Source organism: Rhinolophus sinicus, chromosome 3 (genome assembly GCF_057876585.1).
Source record: "Rhinolophus sinicus isolate RSI-liver-muscle chromosome 3, RSI-T2T, whole genome shotgun sequence".
NCBI lineage: Eukaryota > Metazoa > Chordata > Mammalia > Chiroptera > Rhinolophidae > Rhinolophus > Rhinolophus sinicus.
Genome location: NC_142503.1, coordinates 170,910,173 through 170,930,195, shown reverse-complemented (window position 1 = coordinate 170,930,195; position 20,023 = coordinate 170,910,173). Strand labels below are relative to the sequence as shown.

The 20,023-nt window shown below is 50.7% G+C and overlaps 1 protein-coding gene across 4 annotated transcripts in view; it reads left to right on the top strand.

The window, feature by feature from the left end:
• The window catches only part of SPTB (spectrin beta, erythrocytic), a 115,351-nt gene that overhangs the window by 58,559 nt on the left and 36,769 nt on the right, over positions 1–20,023 (top strand). For all 4 annotated transcript variants that reach the window (XM_088797368.1, XM_019733314.3, XM_019733313.3 and 1 more), the window contains exons 3-15: positions 6,486–6,637; positions 7,895–8,068; positions 9,053–9,144; positions 9,514–9,594; positions 9,923–10,038; positions 10,466–10,578; positions 11,371–11,558; positions 13,503–13,620; positions 14,230–14,388; positions 15,308–15,610; positions 16,307–16,457; positions 17,083–17,953; positions 19,051–19,188. In XM_088797368.1, the coding sequence (XP_088653494.1) occupies positions 6,486–6,637; positions 7,895–8,068; positions 9,053–9,144; positions 9,514–9,594; positions 9,923–10,038; positions 10,466–10,578; positions 11,371–11,558; positions 13,503–13,620; positions 14,230–14,388; positions 15,308–15,610; positions 16,307–16,457; positions 17,083–17,953; positions 19,051–19,188 (2,656 nt within the window). The remainder of the gene's footprint in view (positions 1–6,485; positions 6,638–7,894; positions 8,069–9,052; positions 9,145–9,513; positions 9,595–9,922; positions 10,039–10,465; positions 10,579–11,370; positions 11,559–13,502; positions 13,621–14,229; positions 14,389–15,307; positions 15,611–16,306; positions 16,458–17,082; positions 17,954–19,050; positions 19,189–20,023) is intronic.

Genomic DNA, 20,023 nt, shown 5'->3' with positions numbered 1-20,023 from the left:
GAAGGGCTGTGTGTCCAGAGGGTGAATGATTCCTTCCAGGGAGCAGGATTTCACCACACTGGGGGCGAGGGGGTCAGCAGCTTCATGCGACCTGTTAAGTTGACAGATTCAGATGCAGCTGCTGGAGACGAAGGCTTCAGGTGTTATTGGTCCTACTCGAGCTCCCTCTGAGAATAAAGATGGTGTCATTAATGAGAGGTTTTTAAAAAATGTTTTCTCAGATTTCAAAACATGAAATGGAGTTTTATTTAGACATTATATATTGGGAAAATATACTATTTACGGAAATATCTATAATCATCAACAATCATTTTAATGTACTCTCAGAAGGGAAAAAAAAAACTGGCTCAGCAGCTTTCCCTTGGAGGCCAGCCATCGTGAGTTGCCCTCCCTCCCCCCACACAGGCCATTGCACAGATAAACCAGCCAGTTGCCTGTGCAGACAAACCTGCAAGAGAGGCCAGCATGCCACCTGCATGCACGGTGTGGTCCTGCCCAGGACGTAGCACCTTCTCCCATTATCCCCTCTCCCCTCTTGATAAAAGCTGCTCTTCCTCCTTGGGAACGATTTGCAGAACCAAGGCTGTTCCCTTTCTCTGGATGACTGCTATCTATCACCATGAAGATGCTTGATCAAATATTAATACACTGAGGTTAATAATAAGACTCTATACCCTCCCATGCGGTATAGTCTGAGGGAGCCATGTTAATAGCCTCCTCCATCTTTGGGACATTCTTGTGTGTTGTCAGCTTCGTTCCCAAGGGCAGGCTCTGACACAAGGCCGTGACTGTGCTCATGGCTCCTGGAAGCAGCCATTACCCACTTGCCCCACCCCCTGCGATGGGCCCCCCTGCACACTGCTTGGTGGCCGAGATGCCAAGCGGGGTGTTTTCAGAGCATCTGTAGCAATTGTTCACTTTCCGTTTTTATCGAGTCACAGAGAATGACAAGGAGGCTGGTAGCAACCGAGTCTCTGGGAGCAGTTTGCCTCCAAACCCTTTGGCCTTCAGATTCTGGAAGCTTGATCAACCAGGAAATCTCATTTTACAGTCTGGTGAGAGGGAGGTGGATCAGATAATCACACATGTGTCTGTGTACATGCAGACATATGTGCATAATGACAACTTATGATAAATGTTATAGCGATTTACTGAGAACTGGGAAAGTTTATAACATAACTTATTGCTTATAACTCATCCAAGGATGAGTAAGGATCTTGTTTGAGTGAGCATGAGGGGAATGGTGGGTGGAGATGGGAGGGGCAGGTAGAAGCCACATCACAGGGGGTCTTATAGTCCAGGGATATCTACAGGATCCTGGCAGGAAGCAGCAGGAAACAAAAGGGGGGGCTTTGGAACTTAATGAGGGGATTATTTGCAAAGGAATGTCAGTGTTGAAGGTCAAGGGTGGGAACTGTAGCAGGGAGACATATAGGCTCTCAGAACAGGATCTGTGGCCTTCAGTGGGAACCAGAGACCCAGCCCATCAAAGTGCTTTTTGCCAGGAACTGACATGGTTACGTTTGGTTTTTAAAGATCACTCTGACCTCAGTGGGACAGGTTGTGGACAGGAGGTGCAATAGTCCAGGAAGGAGAAGGTGGCAGCGTGAGTCAGCTTGGTGGCCTTCGGGAAAGAGAAAGTGGTCTATCACAGCAGAACCATTCTTCTGTCCTCCCGCTGTGATCATGGGCTTTCCCTAGTTAGGTGACCTTGGCCAAGTCACTTTTCTGCCCCTCAGAGCCTCCGTTTTCTCACCTGTAAAACGAGGGGCTCAAACCAGATGATTCTCAAGGCCTTTCCAGCTCTGGCAGCCTGGGAAGAAGGCACCTGTGGAGCAGTGCTGACCACATGCCTCTTTACCTTGAACTGTGGAGCTCTGCTTCCTGGCTTGGGGAAAGGGCATTGGTCCTTTTTAGCAAATCAGTGGATTCTCCAGAAATTCTCTGTGTTCATTAAAGGCTAGACTGAGGCTGTGCCACCTTGACTTCTGTGGCCTTGTGTTCTCGGTGGGTATAATGTTTCCGTGCAGCCACCACCTGCGTGCATGATAACAATGCTTGGTATTTGCACAGCTGCCAAGGGTTTTAGGTGCTTTTTATGCAGATAATCTCACCCTTCACCCACTCTGAAGCGGGCAGGGTATAGCTATTACCATGCCCCTGTAAAGGTGAGGGATGTTACACCGCACAAAGTCCCAGGACAGAACTAGAATCCCAGGGTTGTAAAATCATCACTGTGTTTTTCAGGTTGCAGCACCTGGGCCCTCTTGAATGTCCTTCAGACCTGCCTTATCTCCTCCTCGGCGGCCCACATAAGACGCCCCTTCCCATTTTTCCTTCCACCACCCCCTTCTTGAGCCCCTTGTCAAAACCCTGAACTCATTTTTACTTCTGTCTTAACAGCCTCTGAATACTCTCACCTACCAGGGTCCGCTGACCCTTGTTCTGTGGTGTTCAGATCTGCTCCTGTCATTTTGTTTCCATAGTTCACATTCCAGGGCACCCATGTCACTTCGAGCAGAGAGCTAGGTTCCCTGTCCAATCCCATTCATACAGGGCAGTTAGAATCATTGTCCTCCAACAAATTTTTAGTGATCAGTTGCTTTACTTAAGAACTTCTAGACTGTTCTTTACCTGAAATATAAAGTTTAGATTCCCTAGACTGTCCTTCAACTTCTTTCTTTGCTCTGGGTAAGTTAACTGCTTCTTACCTCATACCCAAAACATGCACCCAAGTACCTATACATGCACATACGAGTATATGTACAGACACACCTGAGGGTTTTGAACAAGAGTCCCTTGCTTCTCTGTCATTCTAAAACCATTATCTTCAAACTTCAGATCAAAACTAGCCTTCTTCAAAAGCAATTGTTTTATTTAAACTGGTCCGTGATAACTTGTTTTCTTTTCCTGCAATATAAAAAGACCCTATTTTACTTAAAAAAAAAAAACAGCAGGGTGATTACTTTTATATCTTTAAATATTTGTATTGTACAAGAATATATATTTAGTGTAGAAAAGGTTTAAAAAGCAAATTTAAAGAAAGAAAACTAGAGACATTGTTAATGTCCCATATAGATATGTTAATGCCTTATAGCTATATGACTGTATAAATATTCAAATGTTATCTGTATTATAATCTTAGAATCTATTTCACTGAGCAATATACCATGAACATCTTTTCATGTTAATAAACACGCAGATAATCATTTTCATGGCTATATAGTCTTCCTTTTTCTAATGTACCCCAGTCTAGTTAACCAGCATTTTAGTGTTCACCTCTGATCGTTTATGGCAAGCTTCCTGTGAGCCAGGTATTGTTTTAAACACGTTCCATGTATCAACTCACTCATTAGTGGATACACATTTGAGGGTTTTGGTATCGTGGGTTTTTTTGGCCTCAAACTAAAACTTTGAAGGAGGTTATAAAGGAACGATCACTCAGTCACAATGCCCAGACAGTAATTCTAGCTAGCTGGTCAGAGAGGAAGGTGAGTTTTTTTGAGGGCAAGCCCTGACATGTAGGGAGGAATGAAAATGGCCATAGCCTGGGAAGGAAAGGGAGAGGAACAGATAGGAATGGAGAGGCCCTGGGTTTGGTGTCAGCAGAGGCACGCGTGATTCTGAGTCAGGCTGTGCACTAGCAGGGTTAGGGCTCCAGAAATAAGGCCTGACCCCTGGCAGGGCCTTACTGAGGCCTCCTTTCCACAGCAGGTCTCTGCAGGATGGCCCAGGTCCGCTGGGGACAGCAGACCCAGTACAGGGCCCCCTCCCCAGCCTGTCTGCACCACCAGGGTTCCTAGCTCAGCTGGCTCCAGGCTACCCGCCTCTGCTGCACTTGGAAGGCTTCCGGTGAGCACTGGGGCCATGCTGGGAGTGAATGTGCTGAGCCTGCCGATGTGGAGCAGCGGAGCCAATGAGCTAATGGAAGTTCATCCCTACCCCTGGGCCTTTTCTCTCCTTACAATGATCATTAGTCTCTTGGAATCTTTCCCATGTCTCAACATCACACAGTGTTTCAGGGTGCTGGCGATTCTGGGCATGTTCACCCCAGCCTTCAAGTAAAAGGCAGCCAGGAGGCCTGCCGCCTGCCTGAGCTCTAAACCTGCGTCTCCAATATTTTGGGGTCCAGGAGGCATCATCATTCATGTGTTAAAAACTGGGGAGATCTGCACTGATTTATATGCCAGCCAAGCAGCTGAGAATTAAATTCTATGTCCCTAGCTAGACACACTTTCTTACCTTTTTCCAGGCAAAAATAAATGGGTCTCAACACCCATGTAATGAAGTTTTAGGATTCTTAAAGACAGGAAAAAGAGAGAAAAGAAAGGACTTTAGTGTTTTGAGACATCTCTACAGGGCCTAAAAATTTCAGCCTCTTGTTCAAAGCTCCACAACCAACTGGGAGGGTTCGTCTCTTAAAGAACAGATCTGTTTACTTGGGGAAGCACCGTGGGCTGCAACTGACTCTGCTGGCTCTAAACAAGCCCCAGAATAAATGCAACTGCTTTCTGTCCAGTATGCCCTCAAAACCTTAGTCACATTTTACCGAAGCAGTCCTTGAAATCAGGAAAGTAGTTTAATTGGCTACCAACCAAAGAGTAAGGGGGCTTTTCTCCCTGAAATTTTGCCCAGAGGCCCAGAATGAATGAATGTCATTTCAATTTTATATTTAGTTAAGATTTGCATAGTCAGTAGTAGTCTTTTTCCTTCTCTTGGAAGTTTTATTTAGATGGCTGTCACTGAAGTCTTTATAGACTCATGTGACTCCAGGGCTCGACGTCTTTGTAAGAAAGGATGTCTGCCAAAAGGAGAGCAGCTGCCCTCTCGTCCTTGAATTCCCCACCTCCACCCGGCGCCTGACACCTAATGGCTGTACAGTAACACTTGCTGAATGAATGAACCAGTGAACAAAGGGTCTGAGTCCGTAACACTGAACTACTCTTGCAGTAGGAAGGAATTGGAGGCTACGAGCTTCAGGAACCTCCAGGACTGTACCCATGAGGCGGTGCTGGCTGGGCTCCTCTTTTCCTTGTTGTTAAAACAGATATTTAATAATTTAAGAAGCCAACCGTTCCACGGTTTGGGCTCAACTGAGCAGACAGTTACCCTGCTCCCGAGGCACTGGCATTCCCTCCTGGCTGGGCCGCTCTGAGTCTGCCCTGGCTGTGACCAGCCCTCCGGGATCCTCTGTGACCCAGGCCCAGCCATAGTGCCAGGTCAGGTCCTGCCTGGAAGCTTCACCCGAAGGGCCCAGTAGCCAGTTGTCATAAACTGCTCATTATAGCAAACAGAACTAGGGTTCTCTCCTCTTTCTCTCCTCTCTCCCTTTGCTTCTATCTCTCTGCCACTCCTCTCTCTTTCACCTCTCCCCTATTCTCTCTGCTATCCCAGCCTTCTGTCCTCTAGCATCTTGTTGAAGCTTCCCAGCCCTAACTGGACAGGTTGCCAGCCTCTGTTTTCAGAGGTGCTAAGGAGAACCCCACTTGAACTTGTACAGCATGGGCCAGAGCTTGGTTTGGCCGATGCTGATTTAGGGTGTGGAGGGTATCATGTCCGCTTCCAAGGTTTGAAGATGAAGAACCTCTGCATTTTTCTGTGAGAAAGATAGCGTAACGCCATGGATAGCCCCTAGTCTGAGCCTCAGATAGCCCTACCCCAGGTGGATCATGTGTCCCACGGAGTCTCATTGTCTCCTTGTTCATCATTCTTCTCTCCCTACCAGGCGCTCCTTGAAGGCAGGTCATTTGTTTTGCCTTATGTGTCATCTGGCTATCACCACCGATAGGAGCTGAATAAATGTCTATACATTCAGTCACAATACAGCTATGGAGCACCTACTGTGTGCCAGGCTCCAGGCCTTGGGGCTAAAGAGGTGAACAAGGCAAAATTCCCTGGGCTCAAGGAGCCTGCGTTCTTGCAGGAGAGAGAGACTTTCAAGCGTGAAGTACAAGCGTGAAGGGAGATATCAGTGAGACATGCAAGTGCAAGGCTCAGGGCACACACGGAGAGATCTGACCTGGGTGAGGAGTCGTGTTTACACTGACTCCTAAGGGGTGAAGAGGAGTTAGGGGAAGCGGTGGGGTGAGGAAGGAGTCAAGAGAGGCTATTGTAGCAGAGGGAGTATTTGCTGGCTGGGTGATCGGTGAACCTGGCATTGAAATCTGAGCTCACTGGCACAGTAGTACAGAGCATCCTGACGGGCACAGGAAAACAGATGGCTGAATGAGGGGCGTCTTGATACTGTGCATAGAATGTGTTGGTGGAAGTTATCTCTTCATTGTCCCGGTCATGGTACGTGAATTCGTGTTGCCAAAAGACTGTGCTCTGATTACGAATGCTCCCAAGAAGTGTGTGGAACAGATACACCAACCTCCTCAGCCAGGGATGGGGGACCCTGGGATTCCGGAAAGCCCTCCAGCCGCATGTGCACACTGACCTTGCCAACCCTGGGAACCTCACTGGGGACTCTTCTCCCCACCCAGATGAGCGGGAAGTTGTTCAGAAGAAGACTTTCACGAAATGGGTGAACTCGCACCTGGCTCGTGTGTCCTGTCGCATCACTGACCTCTACAAGGACCTGCGGGACGGGAGGATGCTCATCAAGCTGCTGGAGGTGCTCTCTGGAGAGATGCTGGTAAAGCCCCTTTCTGTGCGGGGGCCACTTGCCCCGGGCCCGGTGGCTGGGGCCACTGCCCCTCTTCAGGAAAGATATGGTCTGGGGGCATCTCCAGTTCTCACGGCCTTCCAAGGCTTCTCCCTGTTCTTTTGGAAATTGTCACTACTTAGTGTGAGGTGTCCATAGGGCTGACTGGGTTCTCTGACCTCTCCTCACAATTTCTTGCCTCCTGGCCTCTTCCACCCTGTCCTGCTTCTGCCAGAAGCCATGCAGAACTCTTGACTTTCTCCACTTGGGGTCTGGGCATCTGTCGCTGGCCTGCAATGGTCCATCCTCAGCCTCCTCACGCGGGCTGATATATGTATGGATTGATGGACTCCCACTACCTAGCTGGAAAAATTTTCATTCTTCTTGGAACCAAGAGGAAAATGTGAAAGATAGTGTCTTGTGTGTTCTGTTGTTCTTAAAACAATGGAAATTTATTCTAGGACCTCTCCATTGTAACCTACCTGGGTGTAATGTTGCCTCTGAGGGAGAAGCAGGTTAAGGTTCGTGTTTTGCTCGGTTACTTCCATTGTGACCTTGGGCCTATCGGGCAGGACTTTCTTTGCCTCGTTCCCCCCACATATAAAATCGGGGAACTAATACCTGTACCTGGTGAAGTGCTCTAAGATCCTCGGGCTTTGAATGAAAAGGGATCATCTTTTTCTGTTGCCTTTTCAACTCCAGGCTAAGCCCTTCCTCTTACCCTGTACTGAAAGCCCACTAGAGAGACTTACCACTGGGAACCTTTTGATGGTGTGGTTACTCATCAGTGGTGGCCGCCCTGAGTTTTGTCTGGAGCCATTTGGGGGTGGGGAGGAAGAGGTTGGATGGAGGTGGAATGGACCCATTATCAATCACCAAACTAAAAGCCACTCTTACCACCAAACAGCAGTAAATAGTTCTTATCACTATGTCTGGCACATAGTAAGTGCTCAGTTAACTATTGGTCATGTTACTGTGTTTGAATGCCGTGTATCACCCACTCGGAAGGCTTCATTCAGACCCAGGTTGAGGACCAGGGCAGGTCAGCTGCAGGGTCCTTGAGGATGCAGCCTCTGAACTTTCCCAAAAGGATGGGCTTAGAAAGTGTCAAGGGGTGAGCATGGGAGTTGGAACATAGCCAGGACAGTGGAAGGTGAGTGCTGATGACAGGAGGGGTCCAGGCTGCAACCACCTGTGTGGTGACTGTGAGGGCCCTCCATGCCCACGGGGGCCACTGCTGTCCCTCAGCCAAAGCCCACAAAGGGGAAGATGCGCATCCACTGCCTAGAGAATGTGGACAAGGCCCTGCAGTTCCTCAAGGAGCAGCGTGTGCACCTGGAGAACATGGGCTCCCACGACATCGTGGACGGCAACCACCGCCTGGTCCTGGGCCTCATCTGGACCATGATCCTTCGCTTCCAGGTGGGTTCCTGGGGTGGGCGGCTCGATGGAAGCAGTGGAGGGAGCCTCTCTGGGCCACACAGGGAGAGCTTGGTGAATCAAGTGTGAGTGTCCATGCACATTCCGGGAGGCGGGAAACCTGTCCTGTGGGACAACACTGGTAGGAAGGAGTGTCCTCGGCCTCGCCGAGTTGCTGAAGCTCAGGGTGAGCAGTTCAGCCAATAGTGTCGTCTTTGAAGGAGAAGGGAGAATTTCGTAGCTGGGCTGAGATCTGGCTGGAAGATCTGCTTTTTGTCCCCTCCCCCCTACATGTGTAACTTCTTGGTTTGGGACATAGTTTGATTCAGAAATTGCAGAAACAGTACAGAAGATCTGCTTTTATGATTTTTTTCAGTCAGAAACTTCTCTCTTCCCACCCTGAAATTCAAATTTCATTTTTTTGGTAAGGAAATTTAGAAAGGAAGCAGGGCCTCCCACCCGCTGGTTTGTGGACAGAAAGAACCTTGTCGGAGGAGGGAAGAACAGGGAGGAGAAGGAGGGCACTCCGCTGGCAGATGACGGTCTTATGCACGTGGTCTTGGGTGTCCCGTCTAATTGTGTATAATTAATAACGGCAGAACTAGGAAGAATGAAAAGGCAAGAGAAGCTCCTGATCAAAACACAGTGTCTTCCAATGTTTGTGCTGTTCCGTGGTCTTACTGGGCTTTGCTCCTCCTGAGGAGGAGTCTGGCTTTTTGTCGTTTATTCTCAGCATCCCATCAGAGTGATCAAGTTAGAGCCATCTCGTGTGACATAAGGAAGCCATACCTGTGTGTTGCCACTGACTAAGGCAGGGAACCAGGCCACCAGGACCCGGGGCCTCAGGCTGTGGCGTTGCTGCAGGGCTGACAATGCAGAAGGCTGGCTAGGGAGGAGGAAAAGAGGAGAGAGCCCCCCAGGGAGAGCAGGAAAGCACCGAGCAAGATGCAAATCTAATTCCTCTCCCCATTGTCCCTGTGCCCCCAGATTCAGGACATCGTTGTCCAAACTCAGGAAGGTCGTGAAACGCGCTCGGCCAAGGATGCGTTGCTGTTATGGTGTCAGATGAAGACGGCAGGGTATGCCCAGGGAACCAGCCACCACCACGTTTCCCCACTACCCACCTAGTTCCCCACGCCCTGCCATCCCCAAGGGATGTGACATCATCACCCGGAACTATAGCAGCTTCAATGTCAATGATGCAGAATCTGTCCTGACCTGATTCTCTGAGGCCTGGGTCAGACTGGGGGGTCTGTTGGGCGTGTGAGTCTCTTGGGCCCTCCTTACCGAGGAGTCTCTTTGTGTGGCTTCACGGCCGCCCTCACGTTGAAGCGGCTTGAGGAGGGACAGGTCCATTCTTCTCCTGGTGTATAGGCCCCTCAGTTCATATGCTTGTTTGGGACCTGAAAGAACCTATTTCTTAGGCCTAATGTTTCTCTTGGATGCAGCTACCCCCACGTCAATGTCACCAACTTCACCTCCAGCTGGAAGGACGGCCTGGCCTTTAATGCCCTGATCCACAAGCACCGGTAAGAGGGATGAGAGGGCTGTGGGAAGAGACAGATCCCCTGCGGCTATTTGGACACATTGCACTCAGCATGTAGTTACTGTTCATGCTTCACAGGAATGTCACCTCCACTGGTCCTTCTCCTCTCGCCCTCCTCAGCCCTGCCTCCCTTAAATCCCAGTCACACCTGCTGCCACCTTCCCCTGCTCTGGTGCCATTTCCTCCTCTCACTTCTCCTGCCCAGCCACCTCACTCCATCTGCCCAGGGTCTTTGCATCCTGTTGGGGCCGCCCTGTGGGCGGGAATGCCACTGCCACAGCTCCCTTCTGATAGTCTGGCTTCGTCCCCAGGCCTGACCTGATCGACTTTGATAAGCTGAAGGACTCCAACGCCCGGCACAACCTGGAGCATGCATTCGACGTAGCAGAGCGTCAGCTGGGCATCATCCCGCTGCTCGACCCCGAAGGTGAGCGACTCTCACTCCAGCCTTGACTGCAGCGCTCGTTGTGCTGAAGGGAACGCTGGACTGACAGCGCACCTGGCGGAGTCTAGGCTGGGTGCTGGGGGAGCCATGGCACAGCGAGGGGCTGGTGGCCAGGCCAGGGCTCTGCTCCGGGCCTGCTCTTCATCTCCAAGTTGGTTCCCGACACCTCACCTGGCCTGATGGGGGTTCAGTGTAGGCTTTGGGTCCTTCTTTCTTCTTTTATAATTTGTAGTCCTAATATGGATTTCATCCTCTCGCTAAAATCTCAGGCCCATTACTCTTCCATTCTTACCCTGCTGGTTGTCACTTGGTGCCTATAGTTAAACTTCATGCTGTAGAAAGATAAACCCCCTGAGCCCGACGTTTTCAGCTTCCAGTGTGGTCCTGAGAGCACCCTTTCCCCTTGCAGATGTCTTCACAGAAAACCCTGATGAGAAATCCATTATCACCTACGTGGTGGCATTTTACCACTACTTCTCCAAGATGAAGGTGCTGGCAGTGGAGGGCAAGCGTGTCGGCAAGGTACCAAGCTGTCTCATAACCACTGTCGCCTCATCTTCCTGTTTGCCACACCCGGGCCTTGACTGAGATCCCCCTTTCCATCCCAAGAGCTTTGTGTCTGGACTCCAGCTACAGTTGGTGGGGGTGGGAGGGGAGCGTAGATCACCCCAGCAACTTCCTCTGAAGCCAAGCAAATGGCTGCTATGCCAAATTCCAAAGCAGGTTGATGGTCTGTTCTGCAAGATGCCATAGCCTGCAGCTCTGAGCCCATCTTCCACCTGCGGGCCCCTGTCTCATAAACATTCCCGCAGGAACAAAACAGGCTTCTATTTGTTGGTTTATTACGATTTCAGGCCTCTTAGGCTCCCATGGTATACCAGGAACCCACGCCACAGGCCCTCATGCCAGATTCCTTTCCCCTGCTGGGTCCTTAGCTCCTCGGGTAGGGTCATTTCTCATTCATGTTTGTGTGCCTGGTGTTTAGCGAAGACAGTGCCCAGAATCCTTCTATTCCTAATATGTATTGGAAAATAAACAAGACCTTGGTCCCTCAGTGGCTGGTGTCCTGGCACAGTGAGATTCCTAATCTTTTATACGGTTAGGGGAAGGGAGAGCTGCTCCTGAACCTGGCAGGGCCAGCTCCCTACTGACGTTGCCAGGCCACTTCCAGGCCACTCCTGCCTTCATGACAGTCTTGGGCTCAGACCCAACATAGAGCACTCCAGGGCTTGAGAGGAGGAGGACCACCACTATTGGCGTCCTTGGTGGTATCATGGCTTTTCCAATGAGGATGAGTGATAAGGTGATTCCTAGGTAATCGACCACGCCATTGAGACAGAGAAGATGATTGAAAAGTACAGCGGGCTGGCCTCAGACCTGCTCACCTGGATCGAGCAGACCATCACGGTCCTGGACAGCCGCAAGTTCGCCAACTCCCTGACCGGCGTCCAGCAGCAGCTGCAGGCCTTCAGTACCTACCGCACTGTGGAGAAGCCGCCCAAGTAAGGCCCTGGCACATGGGAGAGTGGGCATCAGTGGCTGAGAACCTGGCTGCCGAAAGGTAGAGCCAGGTGCTGGGCCTTGAGGAGCGTATCTAGGAGGCATATTCTAGAAGCTAGAGAGTTTTGCATCTGTCACCCACTTCATCCCCTCCTGGTCTCCCTGCTCCCAAGCCGTCAGCCTATAGGAAATGGATGTGGAGGAGTAACCCCCAACTCATAGCCAAAGAGAGTACTTTCCCAGCGCCCTGAGGGGGAGCAGGGGTGAAATCCCAGCCTTCTGAGTCTCTTCAAGGAACCCATGCTAGAAAGTTTCTTTCTCATCTGCACTGAGCTGCGGGTTTGCTTTCTGGTAATGGTCTGTGTGTTCTCAGCCCCACCGCGCTCTGATGTACTTGTTGATCATTAAGTGCATCCTCCTTTTTCTCCCCCTTCTGTCTGTCACTGCTCGTCAGCCAAGCACTCAGCCTGCCTCTCAGGACCTCTGCTCCAGCACAGTGTGTGGAGGGCCTGGGCATGAGCACATGCACAGACACACAAACATACACGTGTGTGTACACATCCACGCACACACTTAAAAACATGCGCACACAAACACAGGAGCATTCCAGCTCACCTGCCGTTAGCTGGTCCTGCTCTCCTGAAACAGATTTCTAGCTCATCGGCGGTGCCCTCTGCTTTGTTTCTGCCCCCTCATTTCCCACACTCTCATTCATGAATCTCAAACAAGGAAAGGTGAGACACTGAGCCTAGAATGTACTATAAACAAGTATCTGATTTCTTGTCTGACACTAACCTACTTTTAAAGACCTGAATTCAATACAGATAACATCCCCCGTGAGTCTCCCAGGCATTGCACACAGGGGTGATCCCTCTTGGTTGTGTAGACGGTGCTCAGGCCACAGCCTTCTTGAAGTACTGTGAGCAGGCAGAGCTATTAGGCTGGCCTCAGCATAAGGGGGACCTTGCTACAGCTGCCAGGTGAAGGATGTAGAAGTGGGTAGTTCCTGGCATACATGCATAAATGGAAAAGTACCCCGTTACCTGGAGCTTGGATCCCAGGTTCCAGACAGCCATCATTCTGCCAGTTCCAATCTCCTACACCTAATATCTTCCCGGAGCCCAGCCTTTCCTTCCCCCTCAGAAGCATCTGGCCTTTGGGACTTGTCAGGACAGCCAGCTCATTAAGACTCATTAGAATTCAAGTGAAAGTTACCTTCAATGAAATACTGTCTCATGTGGATAATGCTGCTTCTACCATGTTTCCCCGAAAAGAAGACCTAGCCGGACCATCAGCTCTAATACGTCTTTTGGAGCAAAAATTAATATAAGACCTGGTCTTATTTAACTATAACATAAGACCTGGTCTTATTTAACTATAACATAAGACCAGGTCTTATTTAACTATAATATAAGACTTGGTCTTATATAATATAATTAATATAATATAATACCAGGCTTTATATTAATCTTTTCTCCAAAAGACACATTAGAGTTGATTTCTGGCTAGGTCTTATTTTCAGGGAAACACGGTAAGGTTTTATTGAATCAATTAAAAGCTGACTAAAGAGCTAGTCAGAAGCCTTCATCATTTGCTGAACAGGGGAGAGTTTCTTTGTATTGACTGGTAAAACTTGGAATTCCCAGAATACTCCAGTTAGCCATTTCCCTAGAGGAGCAAATACATGATAAGCAAATGCTGTTGTAGCTGTTGTGTTTTCTCTCATTTGTATTATAAAAACTCAGGCCCCACTAGGTCTCAGTTGGTGAGTATGATAGATGCTTCAGCAGGTAAATAGACCTATAGACCCTCTTCACTTTTTATTTTTAAGGGAAATGTGCTTTGGTGTCCAAGCTCCAAGCTGCCAGAGTTCCATATGGACTTCGGCAAACAATTTGGCTGAGGGGATCTGGACACTAATCTCCCTACCTCTGTTTTCTCGACAGGTTTCAGGAGAAGGGGATTCTGGAAGTCTTACTTTTCACCATTCAGTCCCGGATGAGAGCCAACAATCAGAAAGTGTACACGCCCCATGATGGGAAACTAGTGTCTGACATCAACCGGGTACAGTAGCATTTTCCATTACATGTTGCCAGTAGTTTGATTGAGTTCCCAATAAGGGCACGGGGAATGGTCACTGGAGAGGGTCAAACCAAGCTACTTTCTGTGGTGTCATTAACTACACATACTGGCAGTTTTGGAGTGCTATTGAATCTAGTTCTGAGAGGTCAAACTCCACCCACAGTTCATTAATTTGGCCCCCTTCAGATGCCCAGAGTCCATTTTTGGAGCCAGTTTTCATAGCCTAGTCTCTATCGAACCTTGAGTTTCTTGAAGTGTGGAATATTAACTACTTATAACAGAAGGGAAATCCCTTCTGATTCTTGAGACGTTCTAATTGAAAGGAGGTAGCCATTTAGTCATTAAGCATTTACTGAGCACCCACAAAGGCAAATAATATTATATTAGGCCAAGTGTCTGAGGCAGGTTTAGGGGAGGAGGGAATAGGGCGGTCATGACCAGGGCTCCCCGAACCTTTGGTTGGCTAGCACATGAAAGTCAAAAGGCTCTGCTTGGATTCCTGAAATCATTCAGTGTTAGGCAAAAGAGATGGAACCCCCCAACCCAGGTGTTCCTCTTGTGCCCAAAGAATTCTCCCCGTCTCTGGTGCAGGCCTGGGAAAGCCTGGAGGAAGCAGAGTATCGGCGGGAGCTGGCCTTGAGAAATGAGCTCATTCGGCAGGAGAAGCTGGAGCAGTTGGCCCGGCGCTTTGACCGAAAGGCCGCCATGAGAGAGACGTGGCTCAACGAAAACCAGCGCCTTGTGGCCCAGGTAATGGGGCCACACTTAGGAATGACAGGAGAGGGGGAAGCTTTCCAGAGCCCTCAGCAGTCAGCTGGGCTGGAGTCCGAGCTGGCCTCTCAGTGGCAGTGGATAAGCCTCTCCACAGGCCTTGCATCCCAGCTCCCCAGGATTGGGTACATCAAAATTTACATCTGAGGAAGAACTCACCAGGATTTATTACATCTCATATTTAGGGAAAGAGCCTCAATCCAAAAATGGCCCCCAAAGTCATCTTATTTGAGCCAGTAGCATCAACTAAAGCCTGGGTTCAAGCTGTCATTAGACAGTGGTCCTCCAGGGATGTGATGAAAACAGAGTGCATCTTGTGTGTGTCAGACGTGCCTTTTGGACTCTGGCCTCTAGGACTGTGTCATATTTCACTAGCTAAAAACTGACCCCAGGGCTGATTATCCATGACTGCATCTGTTCCTTCTTACTTGGAGCTTAGAATCAAATTAAATTGCATCCAGAAAGGGGAAAGCAAGTGTCTGAGAGAGCTGAAGAGTGTGCGTGCACCCTAGATAACACCCGGTAAGCCATCTGTTTACAGCTGCATGGTTTCCAATTCAGAAGCCCCTTCCTGCCCAGAATCATGCAGGTCCATTCAAAGTAGGGTGGTGAGTGCCAGCAGGTGGAGAAAGGGCTCTACTAGTAATATATGCACAGCATACCTACACGCATGGCATAGTGAGTAAAATCTTGAGCCTCTTTTAAAGGTTCTTGTGAGACATTTAGTCTTTGGAATTTGGCTCCAATAAGATAGGCTGAAAAAGACGGCAGAGCTCCATCTTTGGGAATGGTCTTTCCCATCCAGCAGGTGTTCCAAAGGGACCTGCTGCTTCTTTGCATTTGGGGACTAGCCAAGGGGAGCCTGGCTGAGCCACCTGTGTTTCTCCCTGTGGCACAGGATAACTTCGGGTACGACCTGGCAGCTGTGGAGGCCGCCAAGAAGAAGCACGAGGCCATCGAGACCGACACGGCCGCCTACGAGGAACGAGTTAGGGCCCTGGAGGACCTGGCCCAGGAGCTGGAGAAGGAGAACTACCACGACCAGAAGCGCATCACGGCCCGCAAGGACAACATCCTGCGCCTGTGGAACTACCTGCAGGAGCTGCTGAGGTCCCGGCGCCAGAGGCTGGAGACAACCCTGGCTCTGCAGAAGCTCTTCCAGGACATGCTGCATAGCATCGACTGGATGGATGAGATCAAGGTGGGCCTGGGGCCTCCCAGCCCTCACACTCCCTTGCCCACCTCAGGCCTCAGCGCCAACTCTGCAGTTAGGCTTTGCTTCCTTAGATGCCTCCCAGCCAGTCTTGTCCCTGAGTCAGAATGGAGAAACTGAGGCAGCCCAGGACCTGGCTGCATCTGCCTACGTCATGACCTTCTTGGCTCACTGTGCTCCAGACAAGTAACCAGCCCAGTTCCGCTCTATCCCCATGATCTAGAAATCTTGGGTTCATAGTAGCACGGGCACCAACCTGCAGGGCCTGGAGACTCAGGCCCTGAGTTATCATGATTCGACACTGGTTAGAATCCAGACCTCCCAACATAGGAGCATCCAGGAAGTCTGCATCTCCTCTCCCTCTGCCGCAGTGGTCTGCGCTGAGCATACACATCAGAGTGACCGTGGAGCTTTCTAAAACTTCACGTGCCCCCAAACCTGGGGCAAATGCAGGAGAAAGAGTAGGTGGCTCGGGCTCCTGTAAGATGATCCCAGAATGATTCTGACGGGCACCCCCTATAGGAACTCCTGCTCTGTAGCCTCTCCCATGCTGAGCAGAAGCCGTTTTCCAGCTGCATTGACTCACCCCGGGCCCAGATACCATGGACACCCCCTTTCGAGGGGTCTCTTCCCCAAGCATGTAGGTCTCTTCATTCCCTACCCTCTGTCTGTCCTCTTTGCCAGGCTCACCTCTTGTCTGCTGAGTTCGGGAAGCACTTGTTGGAGGTGGAGGACTTGCTCCAGAAGCACAAGTTGATGGAGGCTGACATCGCCATCCAAGGGGAGAAAGTAAAGGCCATCACCACTGCCACCCTGCCATTCACTGAGGAGAAAGGTGAGAATTTGACTGTCTGCCTGTTGAGGCCTCTGGAACCAGATCCCATCCTTTGGCGCAGCACTCCAGCACCCCAGCTTGGATAAATCTCCTAGCGTTAGAATTCTGCTTCTTTCATCAATTAATGGTACAGGAAAGAAGCTTGAGGGATAGGAAAGTTTTCCAGAGACCAGACAACTGCTTTGGTAATCTGTGACCAGTAGGTGTTTATAAGCACCAACAAGGCATCATCCATCTTTCATTCTCTCTGCTAGTTGAGGTTATAGCAGAGACATTTAGGTTTACAGCTTCAGGTCTTAAATAGGAAACCCTGTTGCATCCTTAAAGAACCATCTTGAAATTTGTGTCAGGGTGTTTTTTTAAAAAAAGAAAAAAAAAACAATATCACATTTCTACTGTGTGCTGACCCAACTTTTAACCTCCCTTATGCCTGAAATTTTAGTGGAAACTAATTATAAAGAACCTGGCCTGCCTTCTGAGCACCTGGGACCCCTGCCTCCATTCCCAAAGCTCCAGTGAGATAGCACCTGCTAGATCATGCGGGTCGAGCCTGGCAGCCGATCTGAAGCTTGCCCGTAAATGCAGCCCTTCCCCCTTTCATCTTCCTTCCTCTCATTCCTCCCAGGGTACCAGCCTTGTGATCCCCAGGTCATCCAAGACCGTGTCAGCCACCTGGAGCAGTGCTTTGAGGAGCTGAGCAACATGGCCACTGGGCGGAAGGCCCAGCTGGAGCAGTCCAAACGGCTCTGGAAGTTCTTCTGGGAGATGGACGAGGCCGAGAGCTGGATCAAGGAGAAGGAGCAGATCTACTCCTCCCTGGACTATGGCAAGGACCTGACCAGCGTGCTCATCTTGCAGCGCAAGCACAAGGCGTTTGAGGACGAGCTCCGCGGGCTGGACGCCCACTTGAACCAGATCTTCCAGGAGGCCGAGGGCATGGTCGCCCGCAAGCAGTTTGGGCACCCGCAGATCGAGGCCCGAATCAAGGAGGTGTCTGCCCAGTGGGACCAGCTGAAGGAGCTGGCTGCCTTTCGCAAGAAGAACCTGCAGGATGCTGAGAACTTCTTCCAGTTCCAGGGCGATGCAGACGACCTAAAGGCCTGGCTGCAAGATGCTCACAAGCTGCTCTCGGGCGAAGACGTGGGGCAGGATGAAGGGGCCACACGGGCCCTGGGGAAGAAGCACAAGGGTTTCCTGGAGGAGCTGGAGGAAAACCATATGGTGATGGAGCATCTGGAACAGCAGGCCCAGGGCTTCCCACAGGAGTTTCGGGATTCCCCAGATGTGACCAATCGGCTGCAGGCCCTCCGGGACCTCTACCAGCAGGTGGTGGCCCAGGCGGACCTGCGTCGGCAGAGGCTGCAGGACGCCCTGGACCTGTACACGGTGTTTGGAGAGACAGACGCCTGTGAGTTGTGGATGGGCGAGAAGGAGAAGTGGCTGACCCAGATGGAAATCCCAGACACGCTGGAGGACCTGGAGGTGGTGAAGCACAGGTCAGAGCCAGCCCTCTCCTTCCTGCCTCCCCGCACCACGGCCTGCACGCTGCCTCCGCCTGATGTGGCGGCGGCCTCCAGATCAGCAAGGGTGTCTTTGACAGGCCAGGGGAGGCCCTTGATTGCAGAGGCCACGCACTGGGAGTCACAGGTTCTTAACTGTCTCTGTGGCTTTGGGTACTTCACCCCTGCAGCTTTCCTCAGAATAAACAAAGGGGCTTCTCTTGTCCGGTTATTCAACTACTTTTCAGCTACAGCAGCCTTTGTTCACATGAATGGTATACGGGACCCCTGACATACAGCACAGAGGAATATAGAGCTGATTTGATTAAGCAGGAAGTGAGAGGCCGGGAGCCCACCAGCTCTAGCTTTCTGTGGCAGTCCCTAAGCCACCGAACCCAGAAGGGTCACAGAGATCAGTTGTAAACCACCAGTCTGCAAGGACACTCTCATTTCCGGTGTTCTGATTCCATCGGCACTCCCGCATGGGAGGCCTGCCCCAGTCTGTGCACCTAGCATCCCGAGCACAGACTCCTGGGAGACGAGGAGAGGTCACTCCCTGAAACATGCTGCGGTGGTCTCGCGCTGATGCTGCAGGGACCAAGGCTCTTATCCCGGGAGGGTGAGCTTTCATTACCACACGGCTGCCCTCCCCTCAGCGGCTCTCCCTTCTCCTCCCCAGGGATGGAGCACCTGGCTGGGGGAGTATCCTTCAGGTCAAGGTATCAAGGCAATGGAATTAGGGTCCAAAAGCAGTGGAATGAGGGTCCAGTGGAGGCTTGGCAGGTGTTCTTTGGTAATTAACCCCCATCATCTCTTTTGTTTGTTTCCCTGTGCCTCTCTGTTGAGCCAGTAGCCTATGTAGTAAGGAACCAAGTAAGGAGCCTGGTCCGAGAAATGCTAAGCCATGACGTTGGACCCATGAGCCAGCAAATAGGATGTGTCAGCGTGTCTTTCTCCTTTTTCCCTCCCGTACCTGATCAGATATATGTAGGAGATGGAAGGAGAACGCAAGAGCTATGCTTTCTGGAGACTGGGTGGCCACTGGCTATGAGTTGCCTGCTGCTGCCTCACTAATCCTCACTTGTCCATATCAGGTTTGACATCCTGGACCAGGAGATGAAGACTTTGAAGGCTCAGATTGATGGCGTGAACCTCGCTGCCAACAGCCTGGTGGAGAGCGGCCACCCACGCAGTGGGGAAGTGAAGCAGTACCAGGATCACCTGAACACCAGGTGAGGTGTGGGTAGGACTTGGGGCTGGGAGCATCTTCTCCCGGCACCTGGCACAGCCCTGGGGGTGCAGCCCAAAAGGCGAGAAGCCTACTGTGCACTGCCAGGTTTGTACCTTCAGTGCTCCAGTCTTTCTCGGTCTCCTCTAACACTGGAGCTGTAGCAGCAAGGAGGAGGGACCTGTTTGGTGATCGGCCCAGGGAGGGAGAGAGACGTGTTCACGGAGCTGCACTTACCATGCCTGGGGGTAGGAGTGTGTAATCGTGTGATTGACAGGGCCGATGTTCTAAGTGTGTCCATAGTTAGAATCAGGCCATATGGTACTCATGCCACATTTCCCCAGACATTCTTAGGCGGGGAAAATTATTTTCTGAGAGCTTTTAAGTACTGTCCATAAAAGAAAGCTCATGCCTGTACCAAAATGCAACATCGGTCACAAAGCTGGCTTGAATGAAAAAGAGAATTAACAGGAAGCCTTGAGCACGCTTTGTGGTCAGAACAAAAAACAGACCCTGAAGCGCCGTTAGAAAGGGGATGCTTTCAGTACATGGTGTAATTCCCCCAGAGTCCTCGAGGATCTCTGAGGACAGAGCACAGGCCCGTGTTCTGTTTGTCACCCTGGGACGAACAGCGCCACATGTTCACCACTTCCCCATTGCCCCATTCCTTTCCCCACACTGGTGTGTCAGCCTTGCTCTGCCTGAGGCAACCAAGAGGTGGGGTTAGGGAAGGAAAGGGTCAGCACAATGGAGGCTCCAGTGGAGGCCTAAGGGTAAGCAGGGTTGGCTGTGGGGGATACTTTGGAGCCACTAGAATGGGGCCGGTTGTCTCAGCCTCC